The following is a 19,993-nucleotide window of genomic DNA, read 5'->3' on the forward strand; positions in this document are numbered from 1 at the left end:
CATCCATCCATCCTTCCATCACAAGGGTGGAGAAGCTTAGGTGTAATGTTCTCTGGAAACTAACAACCTTATTGTAATTCTTCCTCTTTGGTCATTTGCAAAGTTCCACCAAGGACTTCTTGAGGAAGTAGGATAGGTGGGTCTAAGACTCAGATGCCTACAGTATGAGAAATGAGAAAAGATGGGCAGAAATGGGACCAGATGTCTGCTTTCTGAGGCCAGTGATCATTCTTCTTCCACTCTCCCAATCTCTTACCCTTCTATAGGAAGAATTAAAGCATGAGTTACTATGTCAGGCAACCAATGAGTGTTTACCCAGCATTTACACTGCTGTGTGACAAAGACATTCAATACACAGTCCCGGTTGTTAAGTAGTTTTACAGTCTAGCTGAGGAACTAAGTCATAAACACTTGGAAGGATAATTAAGAAGACCAGACTCTCTCATTATGTGTCTCTAAGCTGTGGGCCAAGGGCATGTTGGAAACAATAGTGTCAGAGAAGCTCCTTGGGCAAAAAAAATCTTAGAATTGAAAGGACTTTAGGCCGGGCGTGGTGGTTCACGCCTGTATCCCAACACTTTGGGAGGCCAAGGCAGGCAGATCACTTAAGGTCAGGAGCTCAAGACCAGCCTGGCCAACATGGTGAAACCTCGTGTCTACTAAAAATACAAAAATTAGCCAGACATGGTGGCATGCACCTGTAGGCCTAGCTACTCAGGAGGCTGAGGCAGGAGAACCACTTGAACCTGGGAGGCAGAGGTTGCAGTGGGCCAAGATTGCACCACTGTACTCCAGCCCGGGCGACAGAGTGAAACTCCATCTCATAGACATGGAATCATAGTCTCCCTCCAATTGGAGAAATCTGTGCTATGGCATCCCTGAGAAATTGGTTAATTAGGCTCTGCCTCAACACCTCCAGGGTCAGGGACCACACAACCTCTTGAAGAAGCACTACCAATATTTGTGGTCTTTGTGGTTAAAATATGGGGATCATATAGGAAAAACAGCCTCCACATAATTTGCACCCATTGGTTCTGCTTGTGTGTTCTCGAATTACACAGAACAAGCATATTCTTCTAAGTGGAAAGCCTTTAAGTGCTTGAAGAGGGCTCCCTGTGCATTGCTTTTTTCAGGATAATACCTCCCACATTGTAGCCTCTTCCCTACAGCCTGACCTTGGAACATTCTCTGCTCCTCAGTGTCTGCAATTGTACAAACCCCGCATGATGTGAGTATTGCATCTCTGTAAATACAGGTCCAGACCAGTGATTTATAACAAAATTGCAGAAATCCAAAGCCACTAACTCTTTTTCACTTGTATGGTCATGATGTCCAGCCCGTACATTCCTGAAGGAGGCATTTTATATTCCTCCTTTTACTACTGACTTTTGTCGGCTCATCCTGGCTAAAGCTCTTCTGAGTTCTGTCATTCTACAAATGAGGAAGCAACAAATTCAGGCTGGAGAAACCTTCAAGAATGGGGTGGAATTTAAGCTGCTCCCTTAAGGGTGGGCCTGTTTAGATGGGTGGAGAAGAGGGAGAGAATATTCCAGGGTGGAGAAATAGTTTCCACATTATATACTCATTGTGTTTCCATTATGTGTCAAGCATTATGCAAGGTGCTAAGAGACAAACTTATACGTCCCTAACCTTAAGGTCATCCCAGGGTCCACAGACTCCAAGTTAAGGTACTACAGTGCAGGGAGGTGTGCACAAAACATTGCCAGATCAGAGAGCTGGGGGGGTCTCAACTCAGTAAAAGCTTCTTGGAGGAGGTGACATCTTAGCAAGGTATTGAAAGACGAGAGATTTATCTAGGCAGAGAGGATGGATGGAGGACCCAAAAGCAAAACAACACAAGTTCTGGGCCCATGGACAAACAGAGTGTGAACAGGGTCTGAAACACAGCCTGGCATCCAGAGCTTATGTTCTTGGCAGCCCTGAGAGGCCTGGGGTAGGAGCTGTGCTGCCTGTTGCCTGAGGACTTCAGTTGAATCTGGGCTGGAGCTGGCGAGGCCCATAGAGGCAGCCCCGTCTGTCCCGGCCACCTCCTTGCTAGTGCCTCAGTGGACTCTCAACCTACCAAGCTGGTCCGACAGGCAAGGTGCAGGTGGAATACCTGGGGCTCAGATATGGGCTCCTCCTCTGGCTTCTGCTCCCATTCCCCAGGGTTTGGGTGGGGACACTGGAGTCGATTCCTGGCACATAAGACTAGAGGATCTCAACCTTGCAGAACCAGGTGATTCAACAAATGTTGTATTATTGGCTTTTAAATAGAATATTTGGGTGAATGAAGGATAGTTGTTCATTGTGAGAAAGAAAATAAAAAGTATTGGAAAAAATTGCAATAATAAAACGAATGCATTTGTTTCTCTTTCTCTGCATATTAGTTATCTATTGCTGCATAACTCATTAGACCAAAACTGAGCAACTTAGAACAACGAACTTTGATTATCTCACAGAGCCTCTGCTTCTAGGTTCACTTATGTGGCTGTGGGCAGGAGACTTCGTTTTTTACCACATAAGTCTCTTTACAGGCCTACTCATAGCACGGCAGCTAGCTTCCCCCAGAGCGAGTGAGCCAAGATAGACTGGGGGGCAGTGGGTGGCAGAGAGAGAGAGCGCAAGTAGAAGCTGCAGTGTCTTTTATAACCTAATCTTGGAAGTGGCAGGCCATCACTTCTGCCATATTCTATTAGTCACGAAGACAACTCTGGTACATTGTGGGAGGGGATACACACAGAATGTGAACACGAGGAGACAGGGATCATTTTAGCAGCTGTATTCATTTTCGAGAGCTGCCAAAACCAACTATCCTTGGTGGCTTAAAACAGTCGAAATTTATTCTTTCTTCATTCAGGAGGCTAGAAGTCTGAGATTAAGGTTTCAGCAGAGCCGTGATCCCTCTAAAAGCTCTAAGGAAGAATTCTTCTTTGCCTCTTCCAAGCTTCTGATGGTTGCCACAATCCTTGGTGTTTCTTGGCTTGTGGCCGCATCACTCCGATCTCTGCCTTCGTCTTTACATAGTCTTCTTCCCTGCATCTCCTCTGTGTCTCTGTGTCCTCTCCTTTTCATACAAGGATACCAGTCATATTGAATTTAGGTTTACCTTCATCCAGCATGGCCTCGTCTTAACTAACTGCATCTGCAGAGACTTTATCTCCAAATAAGCTCACAGACCGAGATTCCAAGAAGGATGTGAATTTGCAGGGGACACTCTTCAATCAGTACAGCAGTCTTCTTAGAGACTGGATCCCAAGCCTTGCAATCCCAGGGTCTGTGATCCTTCTAGGAAAGAATTACCAGATGATTTTTGTTCTCTAAGTTCCTTACCCAGGAGATTCCAGCCACACAAACTCATCACAGCCTTCTCCTCAGTGGCTTTGCTGAGATCTGTTTCCTGATCACTACAACAACAAACCAGAGCAGCAGAGCTCAATTCAGTTTGAATTTAACTCTGGGGAAGTGGAGGCTGAGGGCAATCAGAGATGATGTCTACTCTGGTTACCTCAAGATTAATTTCTTTTCTTGTTATTATACAAGCAGTTTATCTTCATCGTAGAAAAATTAGGAAATGCAGATAAATTAAAAGAATTAAAAGAAAAATCACCTATACTGCCACCACCCTGGCATTGCTACAATTGAAGTAAACTCTTCCAGACCTTTTTACTATGAAGCAATATATAAATAGGTATTTTTAAATTAAAATAAATTGCAATATATGCCACTTTGTAAGTGGCTCTTCTCAGTATGTCACAAGCACTTTTTCATGGGACTAGAGACCAGCATCTGGGATTTTGATTGTATCTTGGGTTTTTAGAAAAGGATCGGCATGCCCTGCTTATTTTTTATCTTCTGAGCTCGAGCCATTTCCTCTGACATCACCACCTCCTCAGGCCCACAGCAAGAGGATGAGGGTAGAGATAGAAAAGGTAGCATATGACAGTGTCAAGATTAAAGGGAAGGGGGTGGGGCTGGGCCGAGGGCCATGGATCCCTAACTCTATGACCACCTCCCTCTCCTGCACAATGGTGAGTGACAGGACTTCATGTGGAGAGCTACTGATCCTGTAAGGCTCAACTGGGGACAGATTGGCCTGTGGGGCTCAGGGTAACACTGGTCAGTTACCATTAAGCAGGAATGATTCCCACCACTCCCCCACCCAACCCCCATAGAAATATTTTCATGTTATTCCCAGTTTACCCCACATGGTTTTTACAAGGTTCCACAGCAGTAGCACCATCCGGCAGGGGAGGACCATGGACTGAGCTCCAAATCTCAGAATTTACCCAAACTGGGAACCAGAAGAGAAGGTGGCCAGGTGCCCAGTAAGTCAGAGGTGGGGGTCCTGAGAGCAGAGAGAGTGATCGTCCGCCATGGGTCTCCTCCACTCACCCCTCACCCGAGCTGGTCTGCCCAGGGAGTTCTGGGGGGCATATTGCCCTAGTCACACTGCTGGAAGTAGAAGTCTGTGATGGGGGCATTCCAGCCGGCATTGTCGGGAAGCTGGGTGAGTCTGACAGGCTGATCAGCTTCAGGCACCGTGCACAGGAACCAGCCCGGGTAGGCGGCCGACTCGAAGCTGGAGGTGAGCCCCATGTCCCGCCGGTAGAAGGTGAAGCTCTTGGATTCCTTGGCGCCAAGATAGAGCTCCATGATGTTCACTGGCTGCCGGCAGAGGAGGGCAGGGCAGGTGAGGGCAGAAGCAGGGGCAGAGGGAGGGCTGGCCAGGGTCCTTAGGGAGGAGGCAGAGCTGCCATCAACAGAATCCCGCCAGGGTGTCCCACAGCACCAGGGCTGTGGGCTGCCCAGCTTCAGTGGGCTCAGCATCTGTGGCTCAGTCCCCAGTGAGGATGCCCCAAGTCTCACCTCTAGTGTTAGAGTCGGCTCCTGCCCCGCCCCACATGACAGGCATTGGCTTCCACCCTGGACACCCAGGATGACGGGGGACAGGCTGGCATCCAGCCACCGACTGGGGACCACGCTGATCTCTTCACCTGTGGGAAGGAGGCCAGATCAGGGCCCTGGATGCCTTTCCCTCCTTCTGCCGCTGGCCTGGGCTCTGGGGCACAGGACTGCTGTGAGACGGCCTGCCCCCAGGCTGGGCAGAAGGGAGGCCTCTCAGCAGCTGTCATGACATGGCCTCTCCTGTCCACTGGCCCAGAGCGGACATCAAGGCATGGAAGCACATTGTACCACCTCCACCCCACCCTCTAGTTCAGGGTCAAATCTTCAAGCCTCTATACCCCAAAATAGATGCAACCCCCTCCTTTAAAAAGGTCCGTTGGGTCTCAGGCCTTTTTCTGAAGCCTGTCTTGATGAGCCCCCCTTTGGAGTTGTTTGGACAACTTTCTACACCCTGTGAGGCTGCTGAGAGCAAAAGAGGGTCTCATTCCTCTCTGTACATCCCCTCACCACCCACATACATCAGACACATATATGCACACCCCAAATACACACACAGATACATGCAGGCACACATATACATATACACACATGCTCACACATTCATACCTGCATTCACACATACATGGTTATGCACAGATACATTCATGCACACATATGCTTACACATATATGCCTCCATGTACACGTACATACACCAGTAAGCACACACATACACATATGGCCTAGCTGAATATCTACCTGGCATCTGTGCTCAGCAAATGTGCGCCAGGTGGGCAGGTGTGAACTATTTTAGAGAGGGACCTGTTGCAGTGCGTGGGGCAGAGTGAGCAAGCAGGAGGTCCAACAATGCCACCTGTTCTCTGGGTCCCTCCCACTCTGAGTGACTGAGGATCTTCAGAGAGCAGAGGGCACCCAGGGTGGAGAGGCAGAAACTGACTCCCATATGGGAAAAAAGGTGTAGAGAGTTTACTTTAGTTCTCTGCTTGGTACTGGCTCCCAGGGAATGCAATGCTTGACCTAAATCCACCTGTAAGGGAATGACAAGACAAGCCTCTTGGAAAACATTCCCACTTCTGCATAGAAGCTTCAGGTGGCCCCAGAGCCTGTGTCTTCCCTTTGCTGAGAGGTGTGGTATTTTATTTGCCTTTGCTTAGAGGCTGGTTTGTGCTGCCCGAATGCCTGGGCTCTGTAGGCCTGTGCTCACCTGTATGACTATTCTAAGCCCTCTTCAGGCCCCCTCCCCTCAGAGTGTATAGAGACCAAGGAAAGTGGGTCATGTTTCATCACCAACCTTTAATGACCTTCCCTGCATGCAGCCCTCCAGCTAGAAGCTGGTTATTATGCAGATAAAGAACCTTCAATGCCGAGTCCTTCATTCTGAAACATCAGGAAGGGGTGAGGACTACATTAGGGGGAGGGCGTACACTCCAGCATGCCTTCGGTCCAGAGAACTCCCTGATCTCAGGCATTTTGTCTCTTTTTCTTCCTACTGTGCCAGAAGTAACAGCGCAGCCTTCTCTCCCAGCCCTGCTGGGCTCATGCCCTACCATGAGGATGACCCCACAGTCTCCCACTGGGGTCTGTGGTTTGCTTCTTCACCCTATTCCACCTTTTCTGCCCCAACCCATCTCCTATTGGAAGAGAAGCTGCACAGTGAGTCAGAGCCCTAGGTTCTTGCCCCAGCTCTGCCTCCGGTGCTGCTGAGTCGCAGCAGACAACTCTCTCGCCCACTCTGGGCCGGAGCCTCCCCATTGCTACACTAAGATGATGGGTTGGATAACACCCAAGCTTCTTCCAGATTAAAGCCTGATTCTTCAGTTCTTCAAGATACATGTATTTCTATTTGGCCATATATTCCTTACTAAGTGAGGAGTTTCTTTCAATTTAAATTTCTTTTATTTTACTTTTCAAAGTTGTTTCTCATCTATGAACTAAGTTCATTTCCTGACATCCTACGAGGAGAAAGATGTATCCTAAAGTGGGTTTCTCCAAAAGTTATATGGGGGAAAAGGAGGCAGTATAAAAACTGGGTCGATACATGGCTAAATATGATTCAACAAGTTGCCTTACTTCAGAAAGTCTCAGAGTCACTCATATGCTGAGCTGTACTGTGGTTCTCTTATGAGAGGATGTAGAAAGGAGAATTCCCTGCACTTACTTGATCAGAGAGCTCTACTGTGTAAAGCATCTCCTGGATGCCTCTATGGGCCTCCTCTAATAGAGTCCCATAGAACACATTGTGGGAAGTGCTTTATTAGACTGAGAGAAAGGACCACTCTCATCCTTTGTTGTAAAGCCCAGAGCATGGCAGAGTGTCTGGCTTGGTGCATGCCAGTGGGTGGACAGACTGACTGATGGTCATGGGTTTTGTTTTATTATTATCCCCAAAGAGCAGCAGGGCATGAGGGGCAAAGAGTGGGTGAGCTGACATTAATTCGCTGTGCTGGGGGTCAATGGCGGAGCTCTGAGCTGGGATCCTGGCTCCCTTTCCCATCTTGGATAGACTTGGCTGCAGCTCTAGACTGGGTGGTTCACTTGTCCCCCTCAGCGTCAGGGAACCCTTGTGAGATGGCTTGCCCCAGTCCTGGCCCTATTTGAAAAAGGCTGGGAAAACTTCTCTAAGAGTAGTGAGGTGCTGGTCACAATTTCCCCGCTGCAATGGCTGTCCCTCCCTTCCTCCCTCCTGCTCAGAACTGGACAACGGGTCTATCAAGAACTCACTTCCCCCAGAGGACCTCCGAACCAGGGCCTCATACACTCACCGGAAGCACAGCGCCCCACTCAGGACCATCTTGAGCTCCACAGGGTGTAGACTCCCCTATTTTGGAATAAACAACAGAAAATCATGGAGAGAGAGGCTGAGTTGGCTGGGGTCTGGGGAGCAAGAAGCCACACCAAGCCCCCCAGCATGTGAACAGCTTCCACAGAGCGGATTCTGGGTCTGGGATAAGGAGACAGCTCCGGCCCCACCAGCGCCCCAGAGCATACCTCAGAATGTTCCTTTCTCCCGGCAGGAACTGTGGAGTCTGCTTGTTCCTGCAAAGATGCCTCAGCCTTTTAAGTAAGGCCTAGGGAGGGGCCCTGAAACTGCCAGGACCTGAGGAGGAGCAGGATTCCCAGCGTGATTTCATACCACCCTAAGTCACCAGACACACTTGCTCCTCATTATCTGTCGTGGGGAGGGAAGCTTCTGGAGACAGTTCCTTCCAGCAATTTTGAAGAACTTCCTTGAGGCTTTCCAGCTCTTTGTGAGCATTCGGCTTTTGCATCTCAGGAGCTTCCAGACCCTAAGAGTCAGTGCCCATGGCAGCTCAAGGAAGGCATGACTTTCTTTCCTCCTTGCCTCTCTCCCTTTCTTCCTTCTCTCCACCTTTCATTCACTCCTTCTCTCCCTCTTCCCTTCCTTTCCTTCTTTCCCTCCCCATTTCCTCCCTTCCTCCCTCATTCCCTTTCTTCCTTACCTTTTTCACTCCTTCCCTTCTCCCTCCTTCCTTCCTCTGTCTTTCCTGCCTGCCATTGCCAGGCCTACAGGAGATACTGGAGGTGGGACTCTCCTGCTTAGGGAATGTTCAACCTACATGTTCATTGTAGAAAAACCTGAAAATCCAGATCAGCCACAACGAAAAATGTGAATACTTGTCTTTTCTGAGTGCATCATCAGAAAACCAATGAAACACTTTTTCCTCCCCACACATACACGTGTAACTATAGACAGCTTTCATACAACAGATTCACAAAACCTGTACTTTTTCCAACCTCATTTTTTCATGTAGCAAAAAAGCAAAATATCTTTCCATACTAAATATGAATGATGACATGCTTAAATAGCTGTATAGTATTTAATTGTATCACTGTAACATTATTTATTGAAATTTATCCACTGTTATTTGTCTTTCATATATTTTTCTCTTTTCTTTGCTATTGAAAATCATGTTGTGACAAACATCTTTGTATTAACATCTTTGCTCATGTATCTGATTATTTCCTTAGGAAGTAAAATCTAGCTCATGCCATCTATAATTCTGTAAGTGATCTTTCCTGAATACCTAGTTGATAAGATAATATGTAATTGTGAAACAGTTAACGCAGTTTAAATACCTCCATGCACTCTCTGTGATGGATCTGAAATAAAAGTAAGAGTCAGTGCACAAAAAACAATTTTATTATATCTTGAATAACACGGATAACTATTTATTAATAATTTATTGTTAAAGCATACATTTTAAAGAAACGGTATTCAGACATATGAGCCAAGAGGTCCTACAAGTGATTGAGAATAAATAAAATATCAAGTTGTTCAAAAGACAGAAAATAATCTATGATTTTCATAATGCCACTAATATGATAGACAGTTTTCAAAAAATAAAATTAATGTAGAAACTGCCTTGTACAAAATTATTAAATTACAAATTGGCCAAATAGAAATGACAGTTGAAATAAGATGAAATGAGACAAGCCTGGCCAACATGGAGAAACCCTACCTCTACTGAAAATGTAAAAATTAGCCGGGGTGGTGGTGCATATTTGTAATCCAAGCTACTCAGGAGGCTGAGGTATGAGAATTGCTTGAACCCGGGAGGCGGAGGTTGCAGTGAGCCAAGATTAAGCCGCTGTACTCCAACCTGGATGACAGAGCAAGACTCTGCCTCAATAAATAAATAAATAAATAAATAAATAAATAAATAAAATGACAGGATGACTGTGTACACTGTCAATATCATATGAAAACATTATCAAAGAGTCCTCACCAACAATAAGTTCTCTCTGGACCTATCCCTTTGCTTGACTTACTAATTAGGTCCCAGACTCTGTGAAATTAGCTGGGAACTAAGAGAACATTGATAAATTACACATTATTCCTGTCTGATAGAAAAGATAACTCCAAAGGGTGCACTTTTATTGCCTGACAAGTCATAAAGCTGTCTTTAAAAACATAACTTAGCCAACCTATTTCAGCCTTTATTTATTGACTGATGGTATAAACCTCCATTCCCTGAACTATCTTTTGATAATTAGCTTTATAATCTTGCTGATTCCCTCACTTATGAAAAATAGTAAATCTTTGACACATGCTCACTATATGTTTGTATGAGAGTCAAGTTTTGAACTTTTGAAAAATAAACTTGCACTACTAAAGACAATGCTACCAATTCACACACCATGTGTGACTGTTTTAAAATACATCCATGCATTCTTGGAAACTTCATCTTTAAGAAGGTGATATGGTTTGGCTCTGTTCCCACCCAAAATTCATCTTGAATTACAGCTTCCATAATTCCCATGTGTCATGGAAGGAACCCAGTGGGAGGTCATTGAATCATGGGGGCAGGTCTTTCTTGTGCTGGTCTCATGATAGTGAATAAGTCTCACGAGATCTGATGGTTTTATAAAGGGGAATTTCCCCACACAAGTTCTCTTGCCTGCCATCATGTAAGACATGACTTTGCTTTTCCTTCATCATCTTCCACCATGATTGTGAGGCCTCCCCAGCCATGTGGAACTCTGAGTCAATTCAACCCCTTTCCTTTATAAATTACCCAGTCTTGGTTGTGTTTTTATTAGCGGCATGAGAACAGACTGATATAGTAAATTGGTACTGGGAGTGGGGTGCTATGTTACATGATCAACATGGCAGCATCATAAAGGCATTGCAGTTTCCTCCTAGCTCTTAGATCACTCACCTGGACAAAGCCAGCCGCTATGTGATAAAGACATTCAAGCAGCCCCATGGAGAGGCCCACGTGGTGAGAAACTGTTTTTTCCTGCCAACAGTCTGTGAATGCACAATCTTAGATGCAGATCCTCCAGCCCCAGTCAAGCCTTTAGATGACTGAAACCCTGGCTGACACCTTTCCTGTAACCTAATGAGACACCCTGAGCCAAACCCTCCAGCCAAGCCAGTTTTCTCATTCCTGACTCTCAGCCTTTGTTAAATAATAATTTTTTCTTGTTTTAAGCTGCTAACTTTGCTGCTACTTTGTTACACAGCAATTGGTAACTAACACACCTTGACATCACTATTGGCACTTTGGCACTTTAACAATTTGCCTGTTACCCAGCAATTTGGAACTGGGTAAAAGGCAGAGGTTGGAACAGTTTGGAGGGCTCAGAAGAAGATAAGAGGAGGTGGGAAAGTTCAGAACTTACTAGAGATTCACTGAATGGCTTTGACCAAAATGCTGATTGTGATGTGGACAATAAGGTCCAGGCTGAGGTGGTCTCAGATGGAGATGAGGAACATGTTGGGAACTGAAGCAAAGGTGACCCTTGTTATGCTTTAGCAAAGAGACTGGCAGCATTTTGCCCCTGACCTAGAGACCTGTGGAACTTCGAACTTGAAAGAGATGATTTAGGGCATCTGGCAGAAGAAATTTCTAAGCAGCAAAGCATTCAAGAGGTGACTTGGGTGCTGATAACATTCAGTTTTATGTATTCACAAATATATGGTTTGAAATTGGAACTTATGTTTAAAAGGGAAGCAGAGCATAAAAGTTTGGAAAACATGCAGCATGAAGATGAGATAGAAAAGAAAAACCCATTTTCTGAACAGAAACTGAAGCTGGCTGCAGAAATTTGCATAAGGAAAGAGGAGCCAAATGTTACTCACCAAGAAAATGGGGAAAGTGTCTCCAGGGCATATCATAGGCCTGGAGGTCCAAGAGGAAAACATGGTTTCATGGGCCAGACTCAGGGCCTTGCTGCTTTGTGCAGTCTCAGGACTTGGGGTGACTTGCATCCCAGCCACTCCAGCCTTGGTTAAAAAGGGCAAGGCTACAGCTTGGGTCATGGCTTTAGAGGGTGTAAATCCCAACCCTTGGCAGCTTCCACATGGTGTTGCCTGTGGGTGCACAGAAGTCAAGAACTGAGGTTTGGGAGCCTCCACCTAGATTCCATAGGATGTTTGGAAATGTCTAAATGTCCAAGCAGAGGTGTGCTGCACGGGCAGAGCCCCTGTGGAGAACCTCTGCTAGGGCAGTGCAAAAGGGAAATGTAGGGCAGGAGCCCCCACACAATGTCCCCACTGGAGCACTGTCTAGTGGAGCTGTGAGAAGAGGGCCACCGTCGTCGAGATCCCAGAATGGTAGATCCACCGACAGCTTACACTGTGTGCCTGGCAAAGCCACAGACACTCAATGCCAGCCCATGAAAGCAGCCAGGAGGAGGGCTGTACCCTGCAAAGTCACAGGAGTGGAGCTGCCAAAGACTATGGGAACCCACCTCTTGCATAAGCATGACCTGGATGTGAGACAGGGACTCAAAGGAGGTGATTTTGAAGCATTAAGATTTGACTGCCCTGCTGGATTTTGAACTTGCGTGGGGCCTGTAGCCCCTTTGTTTTGGCCAATTTCTCCCATTTGGAATAGCTGTATTTACCCAATGCCTGTACTCCCCTTGTATTTAGGAAGTAACTAACTTGCTTTTGATTTTACAGTTCATAGGCAGAAGAGACTTGCCTTGGCTCAGATGAGACTTTGGACTGTGGACTTTTGAGTTAATGCTGAAATGAGTTAAGACTTTGGGGGACTGTTGGGAAGGCGTGATTGGTTTTGAAATGTGAGGACATGTGATTTGCAAGGAGCCAGGGGTGGAATGATATAGTTTGGCTGTGTCTCCACCCAAAGCTCATCTTGAGTTGTTGCTCCCATAATTCCCATATGTCATGGAAGGGACCCAGTGGCAGGTAATTGAATCATGAGGGCAAGTCTTTCCTGTGCTATTCTCATTATAGTGAATAAGTCTCATGAGATCTGATGGTTTTATAAAGGGGCATTCCCCTGCACAAGCTCTCTTCCCTCCTGCCATGTAATATGTGACTTGGCTCTTCCTTCATCTTCCACCGTGATTGTGATGCCACCTCAGCCATGTAGAACTGTGAGTCAATTCAATCTCTTTCCTTTATAAATACCCAGTCTCAAGTATGTCTTTATTAGCAGTGTGAGAACAGACTGATACAGAGAGGCAGTTTAATTACCCTTCTCTTGAGTATGGACTGGACTTAGTGACTTTTTTCTAATGAGTATGTTACATGGTGAACACTTCTGAGACCAGGTCATAAAAGGCATTGCAGTTTCCTTCTTGCTCTTAGAACACTCACTTGGTTGAAGCCAGCTGCCATGTGATAAAGATATTCAAGCACCCCTGTGGAGAGGCCCACATGCTGAGAAACTGGTTTCCTGCCAACGGTCTGAGTGAGCAATCTTAGAAGCAGATCTTCCAGCCCCAGTCAAGCCTTCAGATGACTAAAACCTTGGCTGACATCTTTCCTGCAACCTAATCAGACACCCTGAGTCGAACTCTCCAGCCAAGCCAGTTTTCTTATTCCTGACTCTGTCTTTGTTAAATAATATTTTTGTTTGTTTGTTTTAGGCTGCTAGGTTTGCTGATAGTTTGTTACACAGCAATTAGTAACTAATACACCTTGACATCACTATTGTCAAGTTTCTACCCCTGTTGTTTTTTTCTTTTCCACTGCCTTCCGTGGGTATGCTCTCTTCCAAGCAAATATCTCACTTCTTCATGGGCTTTATATGCCCTGGAAAGTGTCACAGCCTACAGAGAAGTAATGTTCCCCATGGTGACTTGGGACCATCCTCACTTTGTGAGTATGGCAATAACCCTGGAGGTAGATGTGGCCTCTGCTCTTGCTGTAGAGATGAGGACTTAGGGCAGGTATATTCACCCATATGAGTATGTAAGCAGAGTTTATTATGGTAAGATCGTAAATTCCTTTTAGGGAGAAAAATTTAGTAATAATTAAAATAACTGATATTCACTTGGTGCCCACTATGTCCCTAGAATTCTATAGCACTTCCCACAATGTGCTCTACGAGACTCCAATAAAGAGATAATGAGCAGCAAGCATTCCTGGCAGCTTAGGGTGGTGTGAAATCACGCTGAGAATCCTGCCTCTCCTCAGGTCCTGGTAGTTTCAGGGCCCCTCCCTAGGCCTTAGTTAAAAGGCTGAGGCATCCTTGGAAGAGCAGGCAGACTCCACGGATCCCACAGGGAGAAAGGAACATTCTGAGGTATGCTCTGGGGCACTGGTGGGACTGGAGCTCTCTCCTCATTTCAGACCCAGAATCTCCTGGTCTATGGAGGCTGTTCACATGCTGGGGGGCTCAGTGTGGCTGCTTGACTGGGTGAGACAGAGGATGTGAAGAGCCAGGTTGGCATCCAGCACAAACCCAGACACTGGTTCTTCCCACTCTGTCTTTCTCACCTCTCCTTCACTTTTCCTAGGTATGTAAAGAAGACATTAAGAATACAGCAAAGGCCAAATTTACATTGACTTAAATCTAAGGCTGGTTCAAGACCTAAAAAGCTAGCATGGCTTTCCCAACCCAGAGAGAAAAAGGCATGGACTCAGCTCCAACAGCCTGGCCTAACAAGTGCAGAATATGCTGTGAGGTTTTAAATTTGCTGACAAGAAAGGTTAACATTTGTTACACGTTCACTGTGTCAGGCACAGTGTTAAAAGCAATATAGCTATTAGGTCACCTCATTGTCACCTCAGTCCTCTAACGTAAGTGCTGTGCGTATTCCCATTTAACTGATAAGACAACGTGAAAATTAGAGAGGCTAAGTCACCTACGGTCACAAAACTAGTAAGAGATGGACCTGGTGTTGGTATTCTTGCAGCTTGATTTGATACTGATTCACACCCATTCCCCAATATGAAAAAAAAATAACCTGTGTAATGCTTATAAATTCACACATTTGGAATAGAAGGCAGAGCTGGAGGCTGGGGGAATGAAGGAGTATGCACAAAAGACCAACAGGCTTTCTAAGAAGATAATAGAAACCAGCCGGGCGTGGTGGCTCACACCTGTAATCCCAGCACCTTGGGAGACAGAGGTGGACAGATCACTTGAGACCAGGAGTTCAAGACCAGCCTGGCAAAAAGGTAGAAACCCCGTCTCTACTAAACATACAAAAACTAGTCGGGCGTAGTGGTGCACACCTGTAATCCTAGCTACTTGGGAGGCTGAGGCAGGAGAATCACTTGAACCCCAGGAGGTGGAGGTTGCAGTGAGCTGAGATCTTGCCACTGCACTTTATCCTGGGCAACAGAGCAAGACTCTGTCTCAAAACAAAAGGAGAGAGAGAGAGAAGATAATAGAAACCAACAGAGTTGGTGCAGAGACAAAGGGCTGCCCCATGGCAGAGTGTGGCACACTTCGGGTTGGACGGAATTTATCACTTCCTGGAGTGACTTTTGGTAGCTGAGGACATCCGTGAAAGTCCTTCCCGGAGTAGGAGTGATGGTGTGCATCCACAGACACAGCCTCCAGGGAGCTGTGAGCAGAAGGGGACCTTCAGCTGCACCCAGGACTCCCTCTCCAACCCAGCCACATCAGAGGGGAAGGGTGCCACTTGGCTCATAGCGCTTTCGAGAAACCTTGGATGCCAGTGAAGTCAGGGGGAGGCTGTAGGCCAGGGTTCACAGCGCTGCAGCTGGGTGCTGAGTCAGAGGCCAGTGGCTTCGTTGCCTGCACTCAGCCCCGTGGCACCCTCTGCCTGGGAAGCTGGGGAAGGTCTAGGTGCACAGGCCGGAATTTGAGAGAGCGTGTGGGCAGTCCACAGGGCGGGTGAGGCTCCAGGTGTGTGTCACACCCACAGTTTCTGCTGAGTCCCAAAAACAGAGCCAGAGCCACCGGCAACTTCCGTACCCCAGATCCACATTCAGGCGCTTTCCTCGTCTGTGCCTCAGAGGCCTTCAGAGCCTGCGGACTCACCTCCCCCCGATTGTGTAGTTTGACCATTGCTCTCCAGCAGGAAATTGGAAATAAACCCAGTGTGTAAGGGAAAAGCCAACAGGTCAAAAGACGCACTGGCCTAGCTCCGTTCTCCCTTATCCTGCGCTGGCCCCTCCGGCGGGGCCTGTCACTCTCAGTGTGCCAGACTAGGATCTCCCGGCAGGGGGCGCTCTCCACCAGGCTGGATCGGGAGGCCACGCAGAGATGCACGGCCTCCAATTGAAGCTCTCTTCATCTTTTTCTGTCTCTCTCAAGGATTTGCAGCCCCTCACCCAAGTAGCGAGCATCTAAAGCAGCACTAGACGGGGCAAGGGAGCTGCACAAGGGCTACCCCTGAGAAAGCCCCAGCTCTCCTTGGCTTTCTCAGTGATGTGTGGCTTTCATGGGCTCCTCAAAAACAGAAACTAATTTTTAAAAATTATTCTCTGTCCCTTTGTGCTGTTTTTGATAACTTATTTATTCGATAGATGTCTGCACATTTGCATCTTTTGATATATCTTTAAATTGTTATTAAATGTAATAAGATACATATAATATAAAAATTACCATTTTAACCATTTTTAAGTGTACAGTTCAGTGGCATTAAAGACATTCACATTGTTGTGCAACCGTCACCACCATCCATCTCCAGAACTCTCCTCGTTTTGCAAAATTGAAACTTTGTACCTGCAAAACAATAACTCTTCACTCCCCTCTCCCCAGCGGCCCCTGGCAGCCGCCATTTTACTTTCCATCTCCCTGAATTTGACTGCTTTAGGCGCCTCATATACGTGGAATTGCATAGTACTTTTTTCTTTTGTTATTAATTTATTTCACTTAACTTACTTTATTTTCAAGGCTCGTCCATGTTGTAGCATGTATCAGAATTTCATTCCTTCTAAGGCTGTATCGTGTGTGCACACATTTTCTTTATTCCTTCATCTGTCCATGGACACTTGGGTTGCCATCACCTTTTGGGTATTGTGAATAATGCTGCTATGAACATGGGTGTTCAAATAGCTTTTCAAGTCTCTGCTTTCAATTCTTTGTGAATATACCCAGAGGTGGAATTGCTGGTTCATATGGATAATTCTATGTTTAAGTTTTTGAGGAACAACCATACCGTTTTCCACAGTGGTTGCACTGTTTTACATTCCCACCAACAGTGCACGAGGGTTCCAATCTCTCCACATTCTTTTTTTTTTTTTTTGAAACGGAGTTTCACTCTTGTCACCCAGGCTGGAGTGCAGTGGCGTGATCTCAGCTCACTTCAACCTCTGCCTTTCAGGTTCAAGTGATTCTCCTGCCTCAGCCTCCTGAGTAGCTGGGATGGCAGGTGCTCACCACCATGCCTGGCTAATTTTTGTATTTTTAGTAGAGACAGGCACTATGTTGACCAAGCTGGTCTCAAATCCCTGACCTCAGGTGATCCACCCACCTCAGCCTCCCAAAGTGCTGGGATTACAGGCATAATCCATCACACCGCACCCAATTTCTCCACATTCTCATCAGCACTTGTTATTGTCAATTTTTTTCTAATAGCAGCCATCTTAATGGGTGTGAAATAGTGGTATATCACTGTGGTTTTGATTTACATTTTCCTAATTACTGAGGATGTTGAGCACCCTTTCATGTGCTTATTGGCTATTACTGTATATTATTTGGAGAAATGTCTATTCAAGTTAAATGACTGTGTTTTAACGGGGTTGTTTGCTGTTTTGTTGTTGAGTTACAGGAGTTCTTTATATATTCTAGATGTCAACCCCTTATCATATATATGACTTGCACCTATTTCCTCCCATTCTCTGAGTTGCCTTAACACACTATTGATAGTGTCCTTTGATATACAGAAGTTTTAAACTTTGACGTAGTCCAATGTATCCATTTTTTCTTTTGTTGCCTATTTTTTGGTGTTATATGCAAGCCATCATTGCCAAATCCAAAGCTTTCCCCTATGTTTTCTTCTAAGAGCTTTAACTTACATTTAGGTCTTTGATTCACTTTGAGTTGATGTTTCTATGTGGTATAAGACAAGGGTCTAATTTCATTCTTTTACATGTGCACCAACACCACTTGCTCCACCATCACCATCGCCACCCACCAACACAACTGCCATCATCATCAGTATCGTTATTGTGTGACACTTCCTCTTCATCATCATTAAGAAGAACAGTAGCTAGCATATTGAAATTTTTAAAATATTAAACATTTTAAAAGTAAATTCAATTGCTTTCATAGAAATGGGATTTCTCACGTTACCTACTTCTTCTGTGGGTTTTGGTAGTTTGACTTTCCAAATGTTGGTCCATTTTATCTAAGTTGTCAAATTTATGGACATAAATTTGTTTGTAGTATCCACTTATTACTCTTCTGAAGCATGTGTAATCAGTAGTGATGTCCCTCTTCTATTCATGAAACCGGTAATTAGTCTCCTCTTATTTTTCTTGATTTTTTAATAATCAGATTTTAGCTTCATTAATATTCTCTACTGCTTTCTGCATTCAATTCTATTGATTTTTGCTCTAAGCTTTTAAATTTCTTTCCCACTCCTTGCTTTGAGCTTGTTTTACTCCTCTTTTTCTAGTATCTTCAGGTGGAATCTCAAATTATTAATTTGACATCTTTCTTCTTTTCTAAACATTTATGCTAAGCATGCTTTAGTTGCATCCCACAAATTTAGCTATAATGTGTTTTGGGGGGTGTTTTTTGTTTTCTTGTTTTTTTGAGACAGAGTCTCACTCTGTCACCTAGGTTGGAGTGCAGTGGCACAATGTCAGTTCACTGCTAGCTCCACCTCCCAGGTTCAAGCAATTCTCCTGCCTCAGTCACCTGAGTAGCTGGGATTACAGGCACCTGCCACCATGCCTGGCTAATTGTATTTTTAGTAGAGATGGGGTTTCACCATGTTGACCAGGCTGGTCTTGAACTCCTGACCAGCCTCGCCCTCCCAATTTCCTATATACTTTCAGGTATAGATGCTCCCAAAGTGCTGGGATTACAGGTGTGAACCACCGTGACTGGCCAATATGATGTATTTTTATTTTCATTTAGTTCAAAATATTTTAACTTTCCTTAAGGCTTTCTTTTTGGCCCATGGATTACTTAGAAGTGTTTTGCTTAATTTCTAAATATTTTGAGTATTTTTCCAGAGATCATTTTGTTACTGATTTCTAGTTAACTTACTTAAGGCCTGAGAATGCATATTTTGTGATGTTGATTCTTTTAATTTTGTTGAGATTTACTTCATGGCCCTGCATATGACCTATTTTGGTGAATTCTCTGTGTGCTCTGAAAAAGAAAGTATGTGCTGCTGTTGTCAGATGGAGTGTTGTATAAACGTCAATCAGGGCTAGTTGGCTGATCCTGTTATTCAGGTTGTCTATATCCCTACTGATTTTCTGCCTACGTGTTTTACATTGTGGAAAGAAGAATGTTGAATTATCTAACAATAATTGGAGTTATGTCTATCTCTCCTTTCAATTTCACAGGCTTTGTTTCATGTATTTGTTAGAAGCATACACATTTAGGATCGTTATGTGTTTTTGGAGAATTGACCCCTTTATCATTATGGAATGTTCCTTTTCATTCCTGAAACTCTTCCTTTTATTAAATCTGCTTTGCCTGATATTGTTATAGCTACTGCAACTTTTTTTTTGTTTGGTATTTGCATGATACATCTTTCTCCACCTTCTTACCTTTAAACTATCTATAGCTTTATATTTCAAGAGGGTTTCTTATAGACACTATATATTTAGGTCTTGCATTTTTGTCCAATCTTACAATTTCCGTCTTTTACCTGGTGTGTTTTTATCATTTACATTTAATTTGAGTATGGATATGGTTGGATTAATATCTACCATCTTGCTGTTTTCTATGTGTTCCATCTGTTTTACATTTATTTTTCTTCTTCTGTCTTCTCTTGAGTTAACATTTTTTATTATGCCATTTTATCTCTTTTATTGACTTATTAATTATACCATTATATATTTCTATTGGTTAGCCCAGGGCTTCCAACACATGTTCTTAATTAAAGTTTACTTTTAATTTTTTTATACCACTTTACCACAAGGACTTTACAACAATATATTTCCAATTCTTTCTTCCTACACTTTGCATTATCATTGTCATTATCCAGAAGGCTGGGGATAAAAACATTTCAAAGGTCACAATACTGTTCTCACTGTCTGGCATGGAAAACCTTATCATTCCCAAGGCATTGGTTACAGTATTCAGAAGGACCTTGCTTAAGCAATGCAAAATCACTAGAGCTAAACTAAATGTTTCCTTGGTTCAACCTATCAATTCCTAAAATCAAGTCCCAAATGGATCAAATTCTTGCTAAGTGCCTTA

The 19,993-nt window shown here is 44.8% G+C and overlaps 1 protein-coding gene across 1 annotated transcript; it reads right to left on the reverse strand.

The window, feature by feature from the left end:
- Window positions 1–1,737: 1,737 nt before the first annotated feature.
- IL36RN (interleukin 36 receptor antagonist) lies at window positions 1,738–7,929 on the reverse strand. The gene is made up of 6 exons (XM_050753276.1): window positions 7,896–7,929; window positions 7,670–7,725; window positions 6,199–6,284; window positions 4,870–4,997; window positions 4,396–4,668; window positions 1,738–2,198 (listed from the first exon to the last, which is right to left on the reverse strand). Exons 2-5 carry the CDS (start codon window positions 7,696–7,698, stop codon window positions 4,444–4,446), a joined length of 468 nt encoding a protein of 155 aa, XP_050609233.1. The 5' UTR covers window positions 7,699–7,725; window positions 7,896–7,929; the 3' UTR covers window positions 1,738–2,198; window positions 4,396–4,443.
- Between the last annotated feature and the right edge of the window lie 12,064 nt (window positions 7,930–19,993).

Source organism: Macaca thibetana, chromosome 13, assembly GCF_024542745.1.
Source record: "Macaca thibetana thibetana isolate TM-01 chromosome 13, ASM2454274v1, whole genome shotgun sequence".
In the NCBI taxonomy this organism is placed as follows: domain Eukaryota; kingdom Metazoa; phylum Chordata; class Mammalia; order Primates; family Cercopithecidae; genus Macaca; species Macaca thibetana.

Bases quoted from the DNA above. Each gene is read 5' to 3' on its own strand.
- IL36RN (XM_050753276.1), bottom strand. From the start codon at position 7,698: ATGGTCCTGAGTGGGGCGCTGTGCTTCCG. The intron at 6,285-7,669 runs GTGAGTGTATGA...CTGATGTTTCAG, and splicing joins AGTGGGGCGCTGTGCTTCCG to AATGAAGGACTCGGCATTGA. The intron at 4,669-4,869 runs GTGAGACTTGGG...CTCTGCCGGCAG, and splicing joins AGCCGACTCTAACACTAGAG to CCAGTGAACATCATGGAGCT.